Raw genomic sequence first — 26,789 nt, 5'->3', positions numbered from 1 at the left:
TTGCCAACTCCTACGTTGGTGGGTCCGGCGCGTGCAGTGGTGAGGTGGTGGAAGTCTCTCTTTCAGTTACTAGATGCTAGGTGCTGGTGTGGACTGGGCTGGAAAGACTGTTATTCTGAACTTTCTTTTTCTTTATTTTTCTAATTATTCCTATGATCTGTAATGCTGGACATGTCATTTCTTTTCAATTTTATTTTTCCTAAGAATTTGTTCTTAAGAATCTGTACCTAGGTACCTTTATACCCAAGATGGCACTGTAATGTGGCGACTTGTAAACTTTTCACTGTATTCATTGGAGTACGTGCGACAATCAAGCTAATTCAATTCATTCCAGGAGTTCAAAGATTTTGACTCAACACTGAAGAACTGTAATATTTCCAAGTCAGGATGGTGAGTGATTTGGAGGTAAACTTGCATGTAATGGTGTTCCCATGCATTTGTCCTTTTAAATGGTACTGGTCATGGGTTTGGATGTTGCTGTCTAAGGAGCCTTGGTAAATTTCTTTGGTACGTTTTGTGGTACACACTTCTGCTGAGCGTTGGTGGTGGAGACAGCAAATTGTTTTGTGCTAATGTGACTTTCAATCGAACTGTCCTGTACAAATGTGAAATTTAGTGGAAAATGCAAGCTACAATATGTAAAATGCTCTAACAGGATCTCTTCAATGTACCAAAAACAAAATTACTTACGTGGAAAAAACTCGAGATGGGGCAGCGTATCTTTTGTTTTTTGCTTTGTCCGTAAGATAGTGGATATTTGAATACTCTCGTTCCTTTGTTTTGTTTTTCTGGGAGAAACAATATTCAAATGCTTAAAAGTCATCAGTAGTGTTGCCATATATTTACAAATTTTTTACCAGACATTTCGGTACTAATTGCTTTCATTTTAAAGGATACATTCTCTTTTGTTTAGTTCACCCCGAAAGGTTTGGTTACTTTTTTTCTATTTATGCTTTCATCAGATGTGGTTTGGTGATTTCAGAGGGCAGTTAAGAACTGACCATATTGATGAGTCTATAGTCACATGTATGCTGGACCAGATGAGATTGGTAAATGTCTTGACCTAAAAGGACATTACTTAAATGTCCTTATTCCTGGGTGCTTAACAAATTTCCTCTCACGGCTTTAAGCAGACAATGAAACTAAATAGCTGTGTACGGGTGGGGTGTGTAAAAGTTGCCTGACAGTCAAGGAACAGGTTAACTTCTGAAATATCCTAAATAGGGCAGCTTGGATCAGAAAAAAATTCTTCACAGATCAGTTAGCCATTGACAAAATCTAAGGCTCATGAAGTAAAACTTAACAGTCATGTTTCTTAAAGAAAAGATTGTTATTGCTATCTGTCTCTAGTAATGGTTGATCTCACGTAAAAGTTGACCTCTGATTTTTGGGACAAAAGATTATGAATTTTACAGATAACTCATGCATATGTTGACACCTGAATTTTTGCCAAAAAGATCTAAACCCTGTACTTGGGGCCACTCCTGCCTTCAAAACTGGTAACATGGCCCAGATCTTCTGGTTAGGAAATACCAAAGTATGCTGAACGATATGCTAAAAGATCTCTCAATAGTTCAGACATGCTGACTACCTGTGAATTGCTCAGAAAGTTTAAATTTCTGATGGGCAATAATAAGAAGTCTCTAATTCAGAGTTAGAAGCTTTGGCGGGTCCAACTTACTTGCCTGAATAGTTACCCAGAAAAGAATTACTCTTGTAACTCTAAAACAAACCCTCTCTAAAACTCATGTACTCCCACAACATCCTTGCTCGTCCCTGAACCACAACATCTTTGTTTGCCCCCCGCAACCTCCCCCAACCACCCCCCAACCTTGACCTTACCAGCCTATCCCAAGCCACCTAGTTAACTTCTCTCCACAGCTTCTCAACAAGGCTTTGGGACATACTAATTCCTCACTTACTTGAATGTTAGTGCTGTAAAAAGAAGCTGTGGCTTGGCTTCATGAGGTGATCTTATACTATGATAACTCTGCTGGATTGAAGATCTTCTGGAGTACTGTGTCCAGTTGTGGTTGCCTACTTATAGGAAGGAGATGATTAAGCTGGAGAGAGTTCAGAAGAGTTTTACCAGGATGTTGCCGGGTATGGAAGGTTGGAGTTATAAAAGAAATGCTGGATCGGCTGGGACTTTTTTCACTCGAGTGTAGGAGGTTGAGAGGTGACCTTACAGAAGTTTATAAAATCACGAGGGGTATAGATAAGGTTAATGATAGGTGTCTTTTCCCTAGGATGGGGGATTGCAAGACTAGGGGGCACGTTTTAAAGGTGAGAGGAGAGAGATTTAAAAAAGACATGAAGAGCAAATTTTTTTTTTTTTTTTAAAAAAACAGAGGGTGGTTCGCGTAGAGAATGAACTTCCCGAGGAAGTGGTGGATGTGGGTGTTTAAAATGTTTAAAACACATTTGGATAAGTACATTAATAGGACAGGTTCGGGCGCGCGGTGGGGGGGGTGGGGGAATACGGGCCAGGACCTGACAGGTGGAACTAGTTTAGTTTGGGATTATGTTCTGCAGATATGGTTTTTGTTTTCAATTAATTTGAAAAATTTGATTAATTTAGTGTGTACAAAATAAATCGGTTTCCATTGAGCTATTACTATTTGTAAATAAAAATTTAATAATAAAGATACATTTTTCCTCCTTTTGTACTATCTTTGGGGCTATGATTGACCAGAGAGCCTTTGACCAGGTATTTCTACTTCTTGGTTCAAATTTAGTCAGAAAAACTCTACTTCTACCACAGTATAAGTGCTAATTGATTGAACATCATTTCTGTTTTCTACTTGATTGGTAGGTAATTCCTGAACAAGCAAGAAACCTATGATTGTTTACAAAACATTCAGCAGCAAATAATTTTTATAAGCAAAAAAGTGTGAAGTCCAAAAGTAACGTGACAGGGAAAAGTTACTAGTTTTAGATATACTAAAAAGATCTCCAATGGAATTTGTTTACAGTGAGTGAGAGGACACTCCAGGGGAAGAGATCTGGCATGACATGGGTGATACATATTGAAATGCATGATTGAAGACCGTAAGGCCTTTGCATATGGAGGACGTGTAACACTCACTTCAGTCTGGCTCCCTGCGCAGCTGGATTTCACCAGATTAACAGTTGGTAGCCAGTGCACTCTGAAAACTGTGACAATATTTTGTGCCCAACGTAGAATGGTTATTCCAAAAAATTTGGCAAACCAAGAATGAGTTTGTCCTCCTCTGTCTTATAACAGAAGTTTTACTCAACCTGAAGAACAAAAGGCACTTTTTGTCTACTTGCTAGATTTGCTCATGTATTCGCACATTAATCTGAGTGCTATTTCAAAACATTTCTGGTGAGCCGCGTGTCTCCTGACTGCAAATAAACATTGCAGTTACCAGTTGGGTCAAATGAAGAACAACGTGAACACTTAAAGTATTGCTGAACAAAACGGAGACAATTTGCAATCTTTTTCCCCCCCAAGATCTGGGCTTTTATTTATATACTAGCCGCAGACATCTAATAGGCAGACTAAACAGCCTGAGCAGTAAAAGCTGAATGGAATCTGTGGCTTTGGTGACATTATTTATGCAAACACATATCAATGTCTATTCAGTAGACTGTGACATAAATAATTGTACCAGATCTCTGGCCCATTTTAATCATTGGGCAATTTGGTTAATTTCCAGGTATAGAAGAAAGGGAGGGCTGGCATGGATCTCATTTGCCATGGGGTATGTGCTGCCCAGTTTGAGTCTTAAAATGCGAATTGGCGTCCCATGTCTGTCTATCAGGCAACACTGCTCTGTAAGTTAAAAGAGCTTATTACCCGAAACAAGCAGATCTTGGAGAATGTTCTTTCTAGGCAGGATCCCTCAAAAATTTCCTGCTACGGTTTCCTCTCCTCCTCTATTTCTGGTAGTTTCTTTCATGCTGCTTTGGTAACAATAACTCTTTCTCCATGGTTTTTCTCCAAAATCTGAAGAAGGCTCCAAAACGTTCATCGTTTTGAAGATAGGAGGGAGAACAAGGTATCGATTTAGGGTCTCACCATGCAGGAAGCATGATGAGCAAACCCTGAAAAGATCTTGCAGAATTAAGCTATCCTATCTACGAGGGGAGACCTGCAGCTTTCATGAGATCCCAATCACCTCCATTAACTGTCATCCTGAGTTTAAATCCCTTCATGACATACTTAAATGAATCTGAAATAAAAAGCTAGCAGCAACATCGATGATTCTGAAGCTCTCAGACTACCACAGAAATCTGCTTCACTAATGTCCTTTGGCAGGGCAGGGGAGGTAGATACTATCACCCCTACCAGGTCTGGCCTACGTGAGTCTCCATACCAAAGCAATGTGGTTAACTTTTAACTGCCCATTGAAGTTACCTAGCAAGCCATTTAACTATATCTCAAGCACAGTTAAAATGAACAATCAATGATCATAAACAATGCCCACCTTATCTGCAAGAAGAAATAAATTGACATGAATTCTGTGTTTGTCAATTCTTATACTGGCTTTACAAGGTAAGCGGTTTACTCTTCTCCTTGCGACTATTTTTACATTTTTCCTCAAAGACCTTCATAGCTAAATACACCTTAGTAACCAGTTTTTTAAAGAAATTTGAAATAGTGAAAAATTTTATTTGATTTTGGTGGTACACCACATGATTACAGCTAGTGGAAGGTTATGCCATGCTTAGGGTAGTAATTGCACATTTCACAAAAAATGCATCATGCCCAAGTTATGTTTCAAAGCAGGTTTAAACCTGACTTTTGCCTAAGGGCAGCTAACACAAGCATACAGTAAGACTAGCTCTGATCAAAATGACACATCCATTGACACAACTGAGTTTATTGCTACTGTAGTGTGCAGATGGTACTGAAGTATTTAAAGAACCAAGTTAGAAAATACACCAGTGTGTGTTTTGAATGGAAAGAAAGTTAATAAAATTAATCTAATTTTAGACAACACAAATATTATAGGATTTAGGAAATCTCAGCTGATCCATTCTTGCTCAAAATTAAGTTTGCGCATTAAAAATTTGGTAGATATAAAGTAAAATACTTTGAATACCAGTCTTTTTTGTCAGTATGCCAAAAAAAGTTCTCCCTGTTTATTTTAAAGACATGAATTGGTTCTAAAGGTTTACTAATCAGCAAAAAAGGACTTAGTCTTTTCTACTGAAAGTAATAAAATTTTCTCAAATTGGTTAGTGATATAATTACCTGTTCCTCCTGTAGTCTTTTTTGAACTGTCTCAATATACTGTTGTACAGCCATATATATGAATTTATACTGAGCCTCTGTCTGTACCATGCCTGATCTTTGTTTTCGTACCATTTGAATCGTTTTAGGGATGTCAATATCACAGTCCAAACCTACAGAAGGGGAAACAGAATGAAGGTCACTGAACAAGTCTTGAATAAAGGCTTATAAAACATGTTTTGAGCTTGAACATAACTGTTGTAGAACTTCTGTCTAACGTTGTATGCTTGTTCTAATCAGATTTTGAAATTAACATCTGAAATTTCAAAGGCAGTACTCCTAAAAAACAGTCATAACTTCAGTAGAAAATCAAAACAGCTGAATTCTCTTCCTAGATATGTATTTCCAGACTTCGTGTTATTGATTATTGAATACTTCTTATTGAGATCTAAAATGCAGCGGATGATGCTAAGGCAGTCTAGGAGGTGCTTTTACATTTGGCAATTTTGTAGTTTGGTAGCAGGAGAATTACATATTTTTATGTTAGTAAAGTGAACAATTCATGATTTTGCTGTTGGGATAATTACAAAACTGTTTCCACAATGTGTGTGGAAGTGATGTACGGGCACTGCGTATCCAGAACCAAAACTGAAGCTGTGTCAAATATAAAAAGTGTCTCAAGTTCTTGTTCCCTTAACTGAGCACAGTTCCACAAACCTCATACGGAGTCAGAGTTATAAGCATGGAAACAGAGCCTTCAGTCCAGCTTGTCCGCACCGACCAGACATCCCAATCCGACCTAGTCCCATTTGCCACCATTTGGCTTATATCTGTCGAAACCCTTCCTATTCATGTACTTATCCAGGTGCCTTCCAAATATTGTTATTGTAATTGTACCTGTGTCTGCCACTCCCTTAGGCAGCTCATTTCATACATGCACTACCTTCTGTGTGAAAACATTACCGTCAGGTCCTTTTCCAATCTGTCCCCTTTCACCATGTCTTTACATGTGTTTGCCTTTTTCTTTATGGTTGAGCAGACATCAACTTGGACCTCCTCCTGCTCTTTCTTTCTCTCCTCCCATTCCCTCCATAACCCAAGGCATTTCTCTCTGGTGCTGTCAAGTCTTTCTAGTTACTGGTTTAAAAAAATGCTCTTAGAAGATATAGAATGTATTCATTTTCTTACATGCATGCACAGTATGATTTTACGCATGGCTTTCGTAAAATCTGTTTTATTTGCAAGTTCTTTTACAATGCCTTTTTCTCAGGCTACCATCTAGTTCTTTGTGTGCACTGAACTGCAAGATTCTGCATATTGCCAGGCACAGACTCTAATTTCTGACATTAAACATGCAAGCAAATAATATTTTAAGAAAACACATTTAGAAAGGGATGGAAGATGAAGGGCAAGACAGATGGAAAAATAATGTGTAATATCAAAAATTAAACACTAGTAAAGATGAATTTCACACTTGAATGGAAGCAACGCAATTGGTCAGATAGTTTTAAAATCTACCATGTATTCAGATGTGACACATTTCACCTCAAACGGAAGTATCCCAAGAGGTGTGCAGCAGAGAGAAGGTGAATGAAACAAAATCGGCTGGATTTAATTCTCTCCTCCTGCTGCTGTCTAACTGTAATTATACTATCGACAGGTAATTTTAGGTGGCCAGCTCACTAGGGTGTAAATTAAGCCAATGTCCACTCGAGGGCCTTATCTTGCCAGTTTCCTTCTAGCGGTTGTCATGGCAGGGGGTAGTCTCTCCTTGACTGGCTTCCTTGAATGTTCCTGCTTCACAGGTTGTCTGTCCCCTACAACCTATCAAACCCTAACTATCACACTCCTCACTGAGCACACCCCATTGACTCCCAAACACTTAAAGTGCTGATCCATTGGCGCTCACCTCTTCACGTCTGAATGAAGAATCTGCACCAGCTACTGGCCCCATTCGTGTTACTGGAGCATCTAACCTCTGATTGGGCCAGCGGTTCGGAGGTGGGAATTCCTATCAGTGATGAGCAGAAATCCTTTCTCTAGCCTATTAACATCCAAATGGTCAATGAATGATTGCAGTGCACCTGTTATCTCTCTGGTTATTTACTTTGCAGAGGTTCAGAAACGTTGCAAGGTGTGAACAGTAAAATTGATAAGAACCACAATGATATTGCCTATATGGACACATGAAGTGAAACTGTTCTTTCTCTGTTTTAGCAGAGAGAATTTTCTTGCCTAAATTGAATTTCAAGCTAAAAATGAGTGAATCTCCATCAGGTTAATGGGCAGTTGAATCAGACAGATTTCAGATTTGAGTGTTAGCGGTCTCAGAGTCAATGACAAGGGTGCTAAATACAGACTCAAATTCAGGAAGAAAATTCACACGGATTTCCCTGATGTTTACTTTGCTTGAATATCATTATTAGTGTCAAGATTAAAACTGGAGTAATAGGCGCTAGGACAACTAACCAGGAAAAAAATGTCACAAATATACACAAATAAGAATAAATGGAGTTAGTTTTAACACTTTGCACAAATGAGTTGGTGTTTAGAGTGCTACTGCATACAGCTGTCATTACTGAATGAGATGGGAGGCATTTTGAGACCCAGACCTCATTTAATTTGACTTGGTAAACTACGCTTGACAAAGTGGAGTTGACAGTCCTGATCTAGGGCAGAGGAGGTTATACAATGAACGAGCAGCTTCCTGAAGTATTTTTCTGGGACTAGGTGTCGCAAACCTGTAGCAAGAAAAGGTGGCAATATTTTGAAAAACCTTATTTGGTCCATCAGTTTGGTTGTTCAATCCAATCTAAAATGAACAAAACATAGGTGGTACCTGCTGGGTCCATTTATATCAAAAATTACAACTGAGATAGTATTATTATTATAATACCCACATATCAGGTATCAATCCAAAGACCCTATCAAGATGGTGGTTGCTAGGGTGTCACCAAGAATTTAGTGACATAATATCACGGTTAGGTTAGTTTTGCCCCAATTATCATAGACAAACATACATCAAATCCGAATTGATGTCTTCAGAAAAGGAAAGGAAGCAAAGATGATGAACAGTAATAACACTTGAGAAAAATGGTTACTTGCAAACATTGAACATTATGAGAGACAATTACGTACTTTCTTTCATGCATAACGAAGAGTTCAAAACCTAACTGGAGTGTAAATGACTCAATATCCTGCTTATTAATCTTATTTTTATCTGGCTTGACTGTTTCTTACCTTGTCTGTTAATGTCAGCTACCAACATATCTATAACAATTATGGTTCCTGTTCTTCCAATTCCAGCACTGGAGGAGGAAAAATGGTGTTAGTAGGAAAGTAGGTTATATGGAGATTAACATTCGAGCAGCTTTGATTGGAGTTCTAGCATTGAGAAATGAGTGTGGAGAGTGCAGACTGCCTTAAGATTGATAATGAACTACAAGGAACACAAAATTCCAGGGGTCAAAAAAGGATATTTCTGAACCATATGGTCCAAGGGGAAAAGAAACCCAAGTCTTACAGGATTCTATCCATTTTGAGTCTTGTCTCAAATGTGAGCAGTTTTGGTGTCGTAAATCCAGTCGCATCAACAGAGGGGCTCAGAGCTCTGTAAGGAACCTCTTCACCATCAAAACAGTTAATCAGTTCTTGCATATTTGAACTGTTGTGGTTTGCCCATATTCTAAATTTCAAATTTAAAAAGAAGATTGTTTTTCTATTAAGTATCTAGACTAAGACTTGGAAAGCCTACAGCCAGTTAAACCCATGCCAGGAATTTTCCCGTTGTTCAACCCAGAGTATGTAGGTCAGAGGAAGGTCATTAAACATGAATGCCTCTGACAGGTGCCATAACACCTGGAGCCCATTATGGCACCAGCCTTGTTCCAGAGGTGAGAAAACTCCTTGGGGGAAGGTAATGCTGAGTCCACTCCAGAAAAATAAACAACTTACACGCCTCCATTTTATTTCCTTTAAAAAGCCCAAAAAAATAGATTCTTTTTCTTTGGAAAAGTAGGTGACCATCTAGACCTGGATCTCCAATTGGCCTACATTCACAAAATGGCTGTTTAATGCACCTCCTCCTAACAGGAATTCTGATCTTTGAATTTGACCCATTCTGCATCTAGATCTGGAGTGAAGGAAATTCATAGTGAAAAGTGGAATACTTCATTAGACTGACTCCAGAGTATCACTCAAGCCAGTCCAAAGTAAATTTGCACTTTCCCAACAAGCTGCTCTTGGAGATACAAGGATCTACATCATTAATATGATCTAACAAGGCCCAAAAACTGACCTGAGCACCTTTTTGAGAGTAGCATAAATTAAACCTTCGATTTTTCATGAACAATTTTTATGGACATCTCTTTTTAGGTTCTTAACAGTTTATTTTCTTGCTTATAAATTTCCTTATACAGTCAAGAAAGAATAGTTAGTTATTGAAAGGTTAGATTTGACTTTCAAGTGGATAACCAGACATACAAATGCCCCATATGCCAGTCAAAAAAATGCAATCGCCAATTCAATAAAACTATCACACACACCATACTTGGCTAGCTACTCTACTGAAAAGGTTAATTAAGCACTATCGTAAATAAAAGAAACTATCAACAAGATCTAGCCAAAGATACACAACTAGTTGATTCCCAATGTAATGATACAGCGAATGGAATAGTGGTTCAGTTTTCGACCAGTTACTGAATCGTCTTTTAGCCTCAAAACCCTTACAGGTTCCGATTTCAGGAGGGACAGTGTATCGTGGCCGGCGTACAGAGATCTGAACTCAGGCCTGAAATTATCCAAGTACCTGCAGTGCACTACAATAGGGCCAGTATCTGGAATGCTTTGCTGTGTCCGATTTACTTGGTCCAGGAAACTCAGTACTCCTCCTGGTTCATTGGGCACTCCGTGATCTGGCCAGCTGAGATACTGATAGTGCCAGGTGTGTCTAGGAGCTTCCTTCTGTGTGAAATAAAATTATAAAATGCTAGTCAGCTCCTTTTTAATTCTCTGAAGAGTCGCAACATGGGTTTTAGCAATTGTTACATATTTCCAGACAATAATTCTGCACTATTAGCAACAAGAAAAACAGCGAAGTCTGTATGCCAATTCAATTTTTCCCTAAGAAAACTGCTCAGTAAATCTCATCAGGAATTAATGATTATTAAATAAAATTGTTTGGGGGAATTATCAGGTTCTGAAAGTGATTCTTAAATGAATTCTGGGTTTTTGAGGTTTGGCATCACTGCAATTCCATTTGTTTCACTTTTGTGATCAAACGCAAAAAGAAGTGTTATTTCACAGCTAGCAGTTTAGATCTAGGCAATCACAATATAATGAATATATGTAACAGTAACAATAGTAACAATAATAACAAATACTTCCTTCCTCCAATAATAATATTTTAATCCTTGTTGTTATTCTTTTCTTTTACTTCATCTATGATCTAATGTTATTTTTCACCTGTACAAGCTGTCCTCCTTTGCCAAAACAATATAACTGTGTAGGTGGCTTTGGTAAGTACTAGATTCTTGCCCCCGAACAGTCCACAAGGTCATCTTAAAAAAAATTTACTGGACCAGTGGTACTGTGGAAATTGGAAAGTAACTAACACGTAACTCTGCATTATCTGTGATGTGCCCCAATATTCCTCCAGAACACAAAAGTCACAAATTAACAAAAATCCTACTCCAAGCAGCACCAAATTCAAATCCGTACAATATACTCCAAATGTTTTTCTTGCCGTAATTCACTAGCTGGTATAAAAAGTTCTATAAATAAACTGACATAGTCTCAATTTTTGCAGGACAGGAGAATAGGGAGGAGGTTTAGTTGGAGCTTCTGATCACTGTCCTCCAAAAACCTACAGCATCAGCTTTCTTTTTTAAAGCTGTTTGACATGAAGTACTTCCCAGATGATGAATTACTTCTGAAATGTAGTCACTATTTTTACATGAGTAATACAGACAGCAATTTTGTTGACAAGGTTTGACAAACCGAATGGAATGGAATTAGTTTTTGGAGGTGCTAACTGAATGATAACTGTTGGCCCACTAAAAGGGAGAACGACTTGCTCTTCTGTAAATGGTATTGGAGAATCTTTTGCAATCAACCGAACAGATTTGACAGGGCCTTGGATTTTATAGAATAGAACTGAATCCCTACAGTGTGGCAGTAGGCCATTCAGCCCATCAAATCATGTCTGACCCTCCGAAGACCTCCACCTCTACCCTATCCTTGTAACCCTGCATTTCCCATGGGTAACCCACCTAGCCTGTACATCCCTGGGCACTATGGGCAATTTAGCATGGCCAATCCACCTAACCTGCATATCTTTGGACTGTGGGAGGAAACTGGAGCACCCAGAGGAAACCGGAGCACCCAGAGGAAACCCAAAACAGACATGGGGAAAACGTGCAAACTCCTCACAGACCATCGCCTGAGGCTAGAATCGAACCTGGGTCCCTGGTGCTGTGAGGCTGCAGTGCTAACCACTGAGCTACTGTACCACCATTTAATGTTAGATCTGAACTGTGGCACCTTCGGCTTTCTAACACAGCCTCAGTACCCCATGAAATAATCTTAACTAGATTACAGCATCTGTAATTCTCCTATCACTACTCATCATTCTCTATATTCTCTGTGGGATAAGGAAACAAGTCAGTATGTAAATTAACATTTCTGATCAAGGTATGGTTACCCGGGCTGTTTGTATAACCTCCAGTTCACGGACAATGTAATCTTGCGCCAGGCGTTCTTTCAGATTTCGCACAGAAATTGTACCATACAGTTTTGTTGTTTCTAAATCTGGCCAATAACGATAACATTTATTCTGGAACAAACAGAAAACAAACAATTACTCAATTTCCGAGCATGTAGTTCAGCACAAACATTCATATGCCAAAGTTTCAGTCAACGATGACCCGACAGTGATTGCTGCCCATATAGAAGAAAAAAAGTTATCCACAATGATCTGATGATCCCAGTGGTGTGGATTTCATATTTCTCAATATTAATTTCATTCCAACATAATAAAACAAGGAACTGTGGATGCTGAAGATCTAAAGCAAAAGCAGAAATTGCTGGAGAAATTCAGGTCTGGCAGTATATGTGGAGAGAAAGCAGAGTTAACCTTGCGAGTCCAGTGACTCCTTATCTTCCATAGTAATGTAATCAGAAGGCTGAAAAGCCAATTACATATGAAATGAATATTCCTTTCACCATGACAAGATCACAGACACAGATATCTTCCAATACTGAAATGATAAAGCTGTGATTGATATGTGAAGCAGTATACTTATGACTGACATCATCTGACACAGATGAAAAAGTTAATTATTTAGAAATTCAACATAATGGCAACTTTCACCTTTAATGGCAGAATCATCCCAGTGTAGAAGATGGCTGAGTTTCAAAACTAAATCCTTGACAACACAAAGATAATGAAAGAATGGGAGATATTTAATATTCGGAGGCAGGAAGAGATTGAGGTGAAGGTTGGGCACCCTGCCTCCTTCCCACCTCTACGCCATTAAGTCTAGGGTGTGAAAACCTGTTGATAACTTTCCTGCTGATATTCAAGCAGTGACGTGTGATTGTTTTTCAAGATTGTTTTTCAGAATCAGGGAGAGGTTCTGTTTTCTTTTCAGTAGGGGTTGGAGGAGGGGTAGGCTAGAGAAGTTAGAAACGCCTTGCACAAGGCACTCCGTCTCCGATCGGATGAACCAGCCTTGAGAATGGTAGTCAACTGAAAGTCAACCCCCACCTTTTCTTCAGATCCCCTCCCTTCAAGGTAATGAATTCTCTATGCAACTTACATCCTGGCCTTGCTCAAATGTGGTTTATGTCCTTCATTGATCATAGGCCTCTGTGTGTGCATTACTGATAGCAACTACTGTGCCTAGGCAATAAAGATCAGCAGCTCTCGAGGGCTGGGTTTCCATATTGGCATCATGACTCCTGGCGAAGACCAGACATTGTCCAATGAAATGCCTAATGGGCACTTAACTTCAGTGGATCTTCCCCAGCGGAGGCAATTCAAGCTTTCTGTCAGGTCTCTAGCCGAAAGGAGAGACTCGCAATGCCAACATGAAATTTCAGCCAAGATTCCTTTATTCATACCAAAAGAAATGTTCATTTTAAGAATTGGCTGCTTACATCAAATTGTTTGGTAATTAATTTTTTTAAGTAATATTTCATAATAAATATTAAATCGTTCATTCATTTAGCAAAAAAATTGCTTTAACCGGTACTGTACACCTCAAACTATCAGAGGTGAAAAATCAGAGGTGAAAAACCAGAGAACATTGCCAATGTTCCGTAGAAAATATAGGCAAAATACACCAAACTAAACCAAAGCAACTTAAAAGCCAACAAAAAAGCACACTCATTTACAAACAAATTCGATTTATAACTTTAAGGGGACTCTGCAACGGTGTTATACTTCTGGGGCAAAGTGACAGGCTAAAACACTGAATGAAACTCGAGCATATCAGCAGTTTACATCTCTTGGAATGAAAACTTAGTCAAGCTATTAAAAAACACAGGATGTACATGTGCAGACTGACTCCTGAGATTATACTGCCCTGCAGTTGGCAATGCATTTCCACGACACATGCATTCCTTTATAAAATGTACCTATCTTCATTTCAACATTGATATTTGGTGAAGAGATACCCAGGTGGTGTAGCAAACCATACTGATAGATCATTAAGGATATTTGGCCTATTTGAGCAACTGCTTAGAAAGGAATGTTTCTCAAATATTAATTCTTTGCAATTATTTATGATGTCTGAATCTCAGTACTTTGCACAAGTTTTTTTTAAAGAAACTCCTGTGGCTTCAACAGAATATGACCAGTTGAATTCATACAATTGGCACACAAGCTTTAAGCTCTACGTTTAAGTCAACAAATTTTCAAGGTATTAAACTGTGCTATAAACGTGCAAACGATTGCTTTTGTAAAATAATATGTTAAAAGAATACTTGCAGACATGAGTGGACCCAAAGGCAGCAAATATAGTTTGAGAAAACTGGTACTAACTCTTCAAACGGAGCAACATTTTCAAAAGATGTTGATATTGGCCCCTTGTGAATGAGTCTTAGAATGGTAACGTGTATGGGATCTTGAGGGAAAGGAGGTTGTGGTAGGATGTACAGTGGTGGCACAGAGGAAAACTGGTCATCTCCTCAACCCAAGATAGTGGTCTGTTGAAGTACTCAAGCATGAAGGAGGTATGAATTTCTAAGATGCACATCAAACAGCATGTGCACTGTTATGGTTGTACAAATGAGATGACTGATGTAACGGGACATCTTACCCTGCTGGTTTCACTGGGGTTGGCACTGGCCTATTGGTTTTTGCTGTTTTGTACAACATGCTGTACTCTTACATATCCATCACCATCTTTTGATTTGTTTCACTTTCTTTAAAAAAAAAATGCTGTTGAGAAGCAGGGCAGAGATAAGTATGATGGCTAGCTCTGATACAGGTAGAGATGCTTTAAAAAATTACTTACATGTGAGCTTGATAATGATAGTCAGCAGAATATTTAATTCTCAAGACACTCAGAGCCCAAGTCTAATTCTATCCTCTGATGTGGGCTAAGCATGTGTACATTCTACAAATCTTCAATAAAATCTTGTCCTTTTAGTCAATTATTTTTAAAAGAATATTTTTAATAAAAAATGTTGCTAATTTTAGCTGTAAATATTTTATCCACAGGTAAGATTTTACTCACCCTTCCTCTTTCTACTTCTTTGGTTGTCATGACAATGACGTGTGTGTTTTCCTGATAAATCATCTTCCAAAAATCATTGATTGTATTCTGAAGACAGCCTTGTGTTGCAATGTAGTTTTTGGAATCATCTCCAATTTTTCCATTCTTCAATTTCATGTGGAATAAAGAAAACTATTGTTACAACGTACAATTTTTCTATTTTATCCGAGTCTAAATAAGATGCTTCAGTGATTATCAAGGCTAATAAACAAAAGAGGATTGTTTAAACTAACAACTCGGTCATGACCTGTAAAATCAGAAACTGGTTAACACCGTTCCTTGTATTTTTGCTTAAATTGCATTTACTATCATTTACCATTTAGTAACAATCAAATTGTATACTTGCAATTGAGTGAGTAAATTTCCAACACCTGCTCGAAATTTCTAAAGCCTCCAAAAGAATTTTTTTAAAACCTATGATGATTTCGTTTAACATTCACTGATTTTAAAACAAAAAATCTTTTATTAATATTATCAACTGGAGATCAAAAAATAAGCAATTTCTAATATGTCTGCCTTTGAAATGGGTCTCTTGGAAATGGTGTGGGTAAATAACTGGTCTCTACTGGCCCACACTTTCCAGTGTCACAGCTTTTTAAACATTCAGGGGATGTGGGCTTTGATGGTTGGGCCTGGGACACTACCATCCTTCAAATGATGCCCAGGAGTCCAGATGATTGACCTTATTTTCCTTTGGAGTCATACCCAGCACAACCAACAGAAACTTAATCCTCAATTCCCACCGACTCTAGTTTTGCTAGAGCTCCTTAATAGCATTCTCAGCAAATGCAGAATTGATGTCAAGGGCAAATCACTCTCACCTCATCTGATGTTATCAGAAATGTCGCCTCTAGATAATTATGCAGAAATACCAGATAAAAAAAGAAGAATTCTGGGGCCCTGGGCAGCAAGAACATTTAGGACTTTCTGTTCCATGAAACAACTACCCACTCCACCCTACATCACTACCCAATTAATAAAAACAAAATGTACAGTAAACACAAGAAGAAGTGAGCTTACAGGACATTTCTCTTTATATATTTGTAAAATAAAAGGGATAGTTAAGGAAAAAATGGCACTTAGGAGGTGAAGAAGGGAAGTTGTGTGAAGATGCAGAGGATACGGGAAGAATTTTAAATGAATTTTTTGTCTCCATATTCGCAAAGGAAAAGGATGATGTAGACATAGTAATCCAAGAGGAGCAGCATGAAATATTGGACAAAATAATCGTAACAAGAGAGGAGTTTTTCAGAGTTGGAATCCTTGAAAGTGAATAAGTTGCCAGGGGTGAATGATTGTTCCCTAGGATGTTGAAGGAGGTCAGGCAGGGAATAACAGAGGCTCCGAGGATTATTTTCCAATCTTCACTAGACACAAGTAAGGTGCAGGAGGACTGGTGGAATGCAAATGTGGTTCTGTTGTTTATAAAAGTATAAAGGAATTGCTAAACAATTATAAGCCAGTTAGTCATAGCTTGGTGGTAGGCAAATTGCTAGGATCAATCCCGAGAGATCAGATAAACTGTCACTTAGAAAGGCATAGACTAGTCAGGGATAGTCAGCATGGCTTAATTAAGCCTTTGTTTGTCATGCCTTACAAATTTGGATTGAATTCTTTGAGGAAGTGACAAGGAGGATCAAAGATGGTGCAGTGGATGTTATCTATATGGATTATAGTAAGGCATCTGACAAGGTTCCACATGGCAGACTGGTCAAAAAAGTAAAAGCCCACAGGCTACAGGGTAATGTGTTGAATTGGATCCAAAGTTGGCTGAGTAACAGGAAACAAAGGGTAATGGTTGATGGCTGCCCTTGCGAATGGAAAGCTGTATCAAGTGGTGTTCCACAAGGCTTTGTTTTGGGACATCTGCTATTGGTTTCACACATTAACAATTTGGACATGAACGTGGGAGCGGCACAATTGGAAAATTTGCCGGTGACAAAAACTGGCTGTGTAGTAGATAGTTTAGAGAACAGTTATAAGCTCCAAAATGATAATGGGTTGGTGGAGTGGGCAGGAAAGTAGCAGATGGAGTTCAATTCTGATACGCGAGAGGTAATACGTTTACGGAGGTCAAACAATAAAAGGGAATACACAAATGGGAATATACTGACAGGGGTAGATGAAATGAGAGATCTTGGCTTGCAAATACAGGTCACTAAAGATAACAGTGCAGGTAGATAAGTTTGTAAAGAAGGATATGGAATGTGAGGCCACAACTGGGAGTTGTGTGTAGTTCTGGGCACCACATTACAGGAACTGCTCTGGAGAGAGTGCAGAGAAGATTAATTAGAATATGGCCAGGACTGGAGAATTGTAACTTTGGGGAGACTAGGGATGTTTTCCTTAGAACAGAGAACTATATTTGAGGTACACAAAAAATTGTGAGCAGTAGAGATAGATAGACAGGAAGAACTGTTTCCCTTGTCAGAGTGTTCAAGAACTAGAGGTCATAGATTCAAGCTAAGTTGCAAAAGGATTAGAGGGGATGTGAGGAAAAGCTTTTTTTAAAAAAAAACCACAGATTGGTGGGTACTTGGAATTCGCTGTGAGTTGGTGGTGGAGGCAGAGACCCTAAATTCTTTTTAAAAAAATACCTGGATCAGCACCTTCAGTGCTGTAAGTTGCAAGACTTGCATCATGTGCAGGAGATGGGATTAGAAAAGGTATTTGGGTGTCACTCTGTTGGCATGAACAAGATGGGCCGAATGCCCCCCTTCTGTGCTACATCATTTCTATGGTTCTATTTATGAGCTACACCAATGAAAAAAGCAAACCATATCACATTATACTATCGTTAAACAGTAAAGATTTATTTGTTAGACACACAAAGACTAAATTTCGCAAGCTTGCAACAGGTTTAACAACAGCTATTTACTATAACAACAGTTATTTACTATCAGCATTACATTAATGATATGGTCATCAAGCCATTAACTGTTACAAATGTAGTAATTTCCCAGCAAGAATAATCCAAGATGTAACTGTTCTATGCTGCATCACATTAAAATAAACTACATTTGCCTGCTAATGGGTACTTACTGCAAATCCTTAATTTACTAGGAAAACAGTTTTTCAAGGAAGGTGGGGCATGAAACAACTGTAAAATTATTTATTTACTGTTAGCCTGGAATGTATTTGAAGACTGAAAGTAGTATCTATGCTAAAATGTTGTCATTGCAGTTACAGGCAACACCATTTGAATAGATATAAAAACAAAGCATAGCCCATGACTAACTGAAAACGCAGTCGTTTTCTCAAGAATTGCCGATTCTGCAACTCGGTCTTTTGAGAGATACGAACTCAGGGTGTGAAAGGTTTGGTGTCAGAATCAGTCACACCCTTAGCGTCGGGGCTCCACCACCCGAGAGACTACTGCAAACAGTTAAAATTTGCAGGCACGTGCAAATCAAAGGTGAGATACACACACAATCTCTATTTCCCGATTTTCTCTCTGGTTGCTCAAACCAATGCCCAGGAGATTAGAGTAGCTTTCTGTTCTTGTGGGAACACAACTAAGCTGAGAGTTTTACCAGTGGCTCCACACTGGTAGAGTCCCTGGGCACAAAATCCATCTGCACTCCATTTGCCTTGAGGAGCATATTTGCACACTAAAAAGCTGCTGGCTTGGTTTGTTTACAGCACATGTCCAAAATGGGCTACTGGATCAATTAGGATGTTTAATAGTAGATAACATTAGGATCAAATAGATATATCTTTGATCCAGGCAATTTGGAATTGCTTGAAATCTCACAATAGGATTTCTCTCCTCAGCCCTTTGTATTGACAGGGGAGAGGCAGCCTTTAGTTAAAAGGTAATGGCTAAACTAGATTGCCCCTGAAAACATGGGAGGGTATGATGATGAGTAATTAATTTGTGCCAGCTGATTGTAATGCAGGGAGCACACGAGGGGAGGGGTGAGGACTGGCATGGTCAGCTCAGTTGGCTGGATGGCTAGTTTGTGAAGCAAAGCAAAGCCAACAGCATGGGCTCAATTCCCACACTGGCTGAGGTTACCGTGAAGGTTTCTCCTTCTCAACCTCTCCCCTCGCCTGAAGTGTGGTGACTTTCGTCTCTCTCTCTCTCTCTCTCTCTCTCTAATGACGGTGCAGCCCTATGTTCTGAAAAGAATAAAAGGGAGAGCTTGAGGCCTAGGAACTTGTAATGAAGTCCCACAGAACCAAGGATGGCCTCCAGCCAGTCCACTTGACACTGACTATTTTTAATGACCAATAACCTTCTTAATATAGTGTACGTGTGCAAAAATAGGCATGATGCATTGATGTCAGCAAATAGATCCTTAAATTTCAAAAGGAGAATGAAATCAATTCAAACCATTTTGAAAAATTTTAGATACTTACTGTGATATTATTAGCATTGATATAATCAGATCCTAATATGGTTTCATCCACTTCCTTCAGTGTAACTCTGGTATTATCAACTACAAGAAAAATGGAACAATTAACATCACTAGTACAAGGTACTTCAACCTACACCATACTGGTAATGACTTTTTATAGGATTTCCTGTGTCTGTGATGACAAACTTACATTCGCAGAATTACACATACTATGATGAGAGTAAATGTGTTATACATCTGAATACTGTGCTTGTAGAGGCACAATAAAATCATGCAAGCTCTTGGAAAACACTGCATTGCAACTATGTTCACCGAAACATTTGTTGCAGTTGCTGTTGCCAGACAATAATTAAATTTGGAAGCATTACCTGAATCTCCACATTTAACTGCCAGTTGGGTATAATTTTAAAATTAAAATTAAACCAGCAATGGTCATTCTTGACTAGACATGTAACATCAATTTTAAACAGCATGCTTGTGCGTTTGATGATGATCATATCTATTTTCCTATTGAATTAAGGCTTTCTTGAATGTTTCTTTCCTATTGCTCACGGAGAATGAGAATGCTGATACAAACCTAGGAGTGAAGCCCACTTACATGGTAAGATATTTTTGTATCTGTTCTTGCTTTTGTTTTCTATTCTTTGTCCTTCCTTTCTGCTATAGAGTAGTTTATATTCTTGTTGCTGAAGAAGCTGTTGAAGAATAATTCAAAAGATACATCATACGTTTAAAGGCAACCTCTTTTAATTAAGGTTAGACCTTCTTTTGATGGGGAGATTTAAAGAGGATAATATTTATTACAATGCACAGAAATTTAGTTATTTTAATTTGTAATATGCAGATAACCATTTAATTACAACCAAATAATAAATGGATTGGCCACATTTTACTTGAGATATTGAAACAAATGTCATTTTCCTTTGCCGTTTCTGCTGTGACCTTTTAGCAGAGGGCCGATCTGCTGCTGTGGGCAATAATTCCTACATCTGTGTTATGAAATAAAAGAAATTCAGATACTACAGCAATATTGAAAAAAAAAATCATAGCTTGTTGAAAAAAAGATGCTGCAGTCAATTTTAGTATGCAATTTTATCAAGTGGTCAAGGACAAGTCTTACAAAGCAGCTGATTTTGAATATTTTTCCATTTGTCTCTATAACAGTTCAAGACAAGATATTCAGGTCATGCATATCAACACGAATGCGTTGGTAAAATGTTAGATACACATTAGAGGATCTATGGCCTCTCTGTTAGGTTGGGGGGGGGCATGATGTTAATAACGAAGTCTGAGTCTATTGGGGCATAAACATCAATCTCTTGCAATTTAAATCGCAAGAAGCATTAAAATATATGGAGGGATAAAATAAGATAGGGAATTAAATAAGTTGACAAAGAGACAAAAATCAAACTAACTATTTAAAAAAAATGTTTTCTTGTGATGGGGGTGGTTAGGTCCGGAGGAAAGATTTCTTTTCCACGCAGTGGGTGGTAGAAATATGGAATGCGCTGCCCAAGAGGGTGATAGAGACAGGTACTCTCGTAACATTTAAGCAGCATCTGGATGAGTACTTAAAATGCCAGGGCACAGTCAGCTATGGACCAAGTGCAGGTAAATGGGATTAGTGTAGTTTGGTGTTGGTCAGTCAGCATAAACATGGTGGGCTAAACGGCCTGTTCCTATGCTGTATATCTCTAAGAGAAATCTCTAAGAGGTTATACGTGCAGGTCAGACACTTATGTTTTCCCAGACAGCTATGTACACTCAGTTGTGGAGTTGTATATTTACAGCAGAGGGTGGTATGTTTTAGGTACGAAGATGTGAAAGGGATATGGCAGAAATGTCTACTTGAGGTAAATCAACTATGATCTTGTTAAACAGTGGGTATGAAGTTCCAAATGGTCTATTCTAGCTTTTATTTCATGTGTTCCTACATCAACTTCAGGAGTCCTATTCAGTGTATTAAATAAAACATTATCACTCTCCTTACCTCAAACTCTTCCCAAAAGCCTTGCTTGGCCTTTTCAGTGTTATCTGCTGTTTTATTGAGTTCCTTGACTCGATTCTCTATGTTTGCAGCATTTATTCGTGTAGCATTGAATGGCTGTACAAAAAATGTTGTACTGAAATGACTTTTTTCCAGTTAATTCAACTGAATAGTTGACAAACAGTTAAATTCAAATACACCATAAAATCCAATGATTAGCGTTAAAACAGCTAACAGTTAAAACAGGTTCCTTATCTTACTTTTGAGGAGAAATTCAATTCTTGGCCAAGCATTTTTGATGAACTAAATCATTAATCTCTGAAGTTAGCATCTGTACTGTGCCAGAATTGAGCAGGAATGTACACCAACTTTTCGTGAGTGCTATGTTGGAATTTGCAAATATTTCCTTTTAAACTATAGATACTGTGAGACAACGTTTCCCTGTTGTTCTTCTTTAGCACAGATTAGGAGAAAATACTATACTCAGAGAGACCAACGCCATCTGTGACTCACTGCCTCCAGATTAGGGCAATTGAAGGTCCCCTTTCCAATCCAGCAGGTGGATTGCCCTGGGTATCCATGCAAGTAATCAATCACTTTTCTCATCTGCCAGCAAGTCAGGTAAGAAAGTTGAAGCCCATAACTGTCTGTTAATTGATCACTTCAGGGCCTTAATTACTGGCAGATCAAAAAAATTCCACTATGGACTTTCTTGCCCATGCAGTGTTCAGGTGGCGAGAAAGAGGAGGACTATCACTTTAGGGCCAACTCACTCAATTATTTTCCTTCCTCACCACCTCCAGTGAAGAGAAGATTCCATACAATGTCACTCTTTCAATGTATTTGATTGGTAAATTTTTGAAAACAGTATTAGGTGTCTTACTTTTTCAGCTGTTACAAACAACTGGAACTTTTAATTCAACTTGCAGCCAGGGAACCAGTCACATTTATAATGAATAACAATTCCAGGAAACTAATTTTTAACTGATATAAAAAGAATGATAAAGGAAAAAAGTTAGAGTACATTTTTTGGAAAATCTTAAAGGATTAAAAGATTGATATCAATAGTTAAAGTTTAAAGAACAATTTTCAGGGGAACAGAAGACAGTGTAGTGAAATAGGCAGATAAAATAGAACACAGAAAGGTGAAGGGATATATTTGGCAGCAACGATGAAAGGTATTAACACAAACTAAACAATGCAATTTTAAACAAGTGCAAAATCAGAGACCTGAAGGTGTATTAACATAAATCTTTGAAGGTGACAAGTTGACAAGGTTCTTAAATAGGTGATCCTTGGCTTTATTAACCGCTTTATAAAACCGTTGGGGCGGCAGGGTGGCTCAGTGATTAACATTACTGCCTCACAGCGCCCAGGTCCGATTCCAGCCTTGGGCGACCGTCTGCATGGGTTTCCTCCAGGTTTCTTCCCACAGTCCAAAGATGTGCAGGTTAGGTGGATTGGCCATGCTAAATTGCCCATAGTGTCTAGGGGTGTGCAGGGTAGGTGGGTAATGCAGGATTCCAGGTACAGGGTGTAGGAGTGGGTCTGAGGAGCTGCTCCTCGGCAGGTCGGTGTGGACACGATGGGCCGAGTGGCCTACTTCCACACTGCAGGGATTCTATGGGTCTCAAGGTAAAAGAAGATGCAAAAACAAAAAACAAACATATCACAGAAAACCCACATAAGAACACTGGCTAAGTCTTAGCTGAAGTATTCTGTCCAATTCTGGACACTCAGCTTTAGGTTGGATGGCAAAGTGTAAGGCAGAACAAATTTACTGTAGTGGGTCAAGAATCAAAGAGTTGGGAGATAGTGATAACAGGGAGAAGTTTAGGTTGGCTCTTATTAGTGTAGAGAAGGTCAAGAGGATCTGATACAGGTGTTAAAAATCATGAATGGTTGTGACAGTGTAAATAAGAAACTGATTCCAGTAGCAAACTTGACAACAAAAGGACACAGATTAGGGGCAAAAGAACCAAAATTGACACGACGAAATTTCTTTTCTTAAAAAACAGCAGGTTGCTACCATTTGAAATATGTGCCTGAAAAGGTGGATGGGAGTACAATCAATTGGCTTTGAGTGTGAAAACATTTACTGGAAATGAATGACGGAACAGAACTAGCTGAATGGCTCTACTAAAATGCAACCACAGGCACAAGTTTTCTTCTGTGCTATACCAATGATTTTATGATAACACATGTAGGAACACATCAAATTAATAATAAAAATAATACAAAAGAAACCTCAACCCAGGTTCTAGTAAACTTTGACAGTGCATTTGCCAAATTCCCTGTTCGTGCTTAAATCAGAAGCAAGTTAGCATTCTGTAAAATGACCCAAAAATAAACTTACCCATTAGAAGAGAAAATACTATACCTGTTTAAGGTGAACGACAATTCCAGTAACTTCTACCATTGGGTTTTTTTTGTAGTGTTCCACTAGGTCTGTAAGCGTGTCAAATCTTTCACCTCCACCAACATCATACTTCCCGTCCTGGATTGATCCAAAAATGTATTGATTAAAATGCATAGATACACCATGTTACAAATTATGTGCTTACAGGTTTAGAGCCTAATATCCACTTAATCTGAGATTTTGAGCAGCTTACTGCAAATTGAAAATGACTTTGTAATCTTAAATGCTGCATGCTTATAAATGAACAACTAGCTTCACACACTGTAGCAGCAAATTACTGCAATTGGTGGAATTGTACTGAAAACAAATATCCCCCATCCCAGGCCCCAAGAAAACCTTCCACATCAAACAGATGTTCACCTGCACATCTGCTAATGTGGTATACTGTATCTGCTGTTCCCCATGTGGCCTCCTCTACATTGGGGAAACCAAGTGGAGGCTTAGAGACCGCTTTGTGGAACACCTACGCTCAGTTCGCGACAAACGACTGCACCTCCCAGTCGCGAACCACTTCAACTCCCCCTCTCACTCCTTGGACGACATGTCCATTCTGGGCCTCCTCCAGCGCCATAACGATGCCACCCAAAGGTTGCAGGGACAGCACCTCATATTCCGCTTGGGAACCCTGCAGCCCAATGGTATCACTGTGGACTTCACAAGCTTCAAAATCTCCCCGCCCCCGACCGCATCCCAAAACCAGCCCAGCTCGTCCCTGCCTCCCTAACCTGTCCGTCCTTTCTCCCACCTATCCACTCCTCCCACCTCAACCCCCACCCCCACCCTCCTAGCTACCAGCCTCATCCCCGCCTCCTTGACTGACCAGCCCCCACCCTAACTCCCCACCTACACTCACCTTTACTGGCTCCGTCCCCGCCTCTTTGACCTGTGTCTCCTCTCCACCCATCTTCTCCTTTATCCATCTTCCATCTGCCTCCCCCTCTGTCCCTATTTATTTCAGAATCCCCTTCCCCTCCCCCACTTCTGAAGAAGGGTCCAGACCCGAAACGTTAGCTTTCCTGCTCCTCTGATGCTGCCTGACCTGTTGTGTTCATCCATCTCTACACCTAGTTATCTTAGCTTGAAATGTTAGTTTGCTGTCTCTCCATGGATGCTATCTGACTTGCTGTGATCTCCAGCATTTGTCGTTTTCAGTAGCTTCACACACTACTCAGTTCACAAATCCCTTCATTCACCTACCACCAATCTCGTTTACAGGTTTCAATGCTTTGTTTGACAAAACATCAATACTATCAGCAGTTGTGTCAGCAGTTGAGCTATGTGACTGAAACATAAGTGATATTCAAATTTTTTATTGATTGAATCGGGGGAATAGCTCAGAGTTTATAATTTCTGTATATTATAACAATTGCGGGATGGATAGTAAAACACAATCATTGAAAACAAAAATACATTAACTGCTCGGAAGCTTATTCTCATAGTTTCAGACTTTATCATCGTGACCTTCAGAAAGTCTTGATTATATTACAGCATAAGTATTATTCTGCAAACTCTCTCATAGTAACTATAATGACTAATATTTGCATTAATTGAATTGTGCCTTCATAGTAATCTACATTTCTGAGAAAATGCTCATTCACTCTCACTGTACTCATCTCTCTTTCCCACCAAGAAGTTACGAAAATATTCCTTAATGCATCACTGTATATATTCAATTTTGCTGCTAAATGCTGGAGCAGATAAACAGAGGTAAAATAACTAAGGGAATACCTTTAGAACATTTTTGTATTTTGAGAGATGAGTTCTTGGCCTGTTTTCATTCCTTATTTCAAAAGGGGCAGGCTATTGATTGATATTTATCTTTGGGTGCCAGAGATCAGCAATGTAGTACCTGAATGATTATTCTACTTGTGAGAACACAAAAAAAGTCACTGATCTACTGTATAACAGGGACATTAAAGCTTGAAGCAATCTATTAACAGGAATTTACACACACTTTTCACCGAATGTCAGAGTTGCTGTCAGCAGTGACTACCCCATTGAATTTTCTTTACTCCTTATTCAGATAAACTAACTCAGCATAAATCTTTTCAGGTTGGGTAGTACAATGACAAATAGAGGAATAACAGCACCCTTGAAAAATCCTGACTTATGCTGTGTTTTTAATCTGCATGGAGTATTTGCTTTGCTGCAATCATGGTGTTGAATCTTACACAAGTAAATATTACACTCCAACTGTCAGATAATCTTTAGCTTGAAACAAAATTTAAATTTCAAAGCACTTTTTATTAGCTTTAAAAATAACAAGTTTAAAATCTCTAAAATATTGTTTTAAAAACGTGAACAGTCTGATCAGCCCACCTGATTCCGAATCATTACATGTGTTACTCTTGGTTTACGGTCTCCATTTTCAAATTTTTCTTCATTAGTCAGCACTGATAGAACAAAATCTCCTGGTTTACTGAGACTTTCACGCACCAGGAAACTTCCAGGTTTTCCTTTGTCTGTCAGGAGTTTTTCAGCATCTTTACCCGATAGATGTCCATGATACCACCTGAAAACACAATATTGTTACTGCAAGAGGCTTCCTGCACCTTTTCCATTCACTATCAAATTACTTGTGAATACAGATATTGCACAAAACTAATGTGGAAATTCTTTCTTCACAGGCACATTTTTACCCTGGAAAAGTAATTAAAAAAAAAAGTCACTTTAGCAAATTAAGCATCATTAGTGCCACCTCTGACAATAGATCCTGGTAGCATCCAAAAATGTTTGAAAGTAATTTTAAAAAGCTACTGATGATCACAAACCTATGTTTTGAGTAATCTGCCCCTTAATGTTGTAGGAACCAAGTTCTAAAAAAGTTTCTTTTAGAAAAGGCATCCTGAAACATGAGTACAGCATAAGGACAGGATGGTTGAAAAATTATTCTACACCATATTTATTATTCATTGTTTACTGACTTGATTGGGAATAATAAGAATTTGTTCAAGACAATAAACAAATAGTTAATGGTTGTTTCAGAGACAGTAGGAACTGCAGATGTTGGAGAATATTGGATACCAAGGTGTAGAGCTGG

General features: G+C 38.7%; 1 protein-coding gene across 1 annotated transcript in view; it reads right to left on the bottom strand.

Moving 5' to 3' along the window:
- The window catches only part of ptpn11b (protein tyrosine phosphatase non-receptor type 11b), a 57,712-nt gene that overhangs the window by 6,068 nt on the left and 24,855 nt on the right, over positions 1–26,789 (bottom strand). The window contains exons 3-13 of the mRNA XM_048614869.1: positions 26,069–26,261; positions 23,711–23,827; positions 21,334–21,447; positions 19,942–20,038; positions 19,345–19,424; positions 14,944–15,087; positions 11,904–12,035; positions 10,011–10,165; positions 8,444–8,511; positions 5,225–5,376; positions 691–788 (exon numbers count right to left, since the gene is read on the bottom strand). Coding sequence (XP_048470826.1) covers positions 691–788; positions 5,225–5,376; positions 8,444–8,511; positions 10,011–10,165; positions 11,904–12,035; positions 14,944–15,087; positions 19,345–19,424; positions 19,942–20,038; positions 21,334–21,447; positions 23,711–23,827; positions 26,069–26,261 — 1,350 coding nt within the window. The remainder of the gene's footprint in view (positions 1–690; positions 789–5,224; positions 5,377–8,443; positions 8,512–10,010; positions 10,166–11,903; positions 12,036–14,943; positions 15,088–19,344; positions 19,425–19,941; positions 20,039–21,333; positions 21,448–23,710; positions 23,828–26,068; positions 26,262–26,789) is intronic.

The sequence above is a fragment of the Rhincodon typus genome, chromosome 31 (assembly GCF_021869965.1).
Source record: "Rhincodon typus isolate 14 chromosome 31, sRhiTyp1.1, whole genome shotgun sequence".
Taxonomy (NCBI): Eukaryota; Metazoa; Chordata; class Chondrichthyes; order Orectolobiformes; family Rhincodontidae; genus Rhincodon; species Rhincodon typus.
Note: the sequence above shows the minus strand (reverse complement) of the source record. Positions and strands in the feature narration are given on the sequence as shown.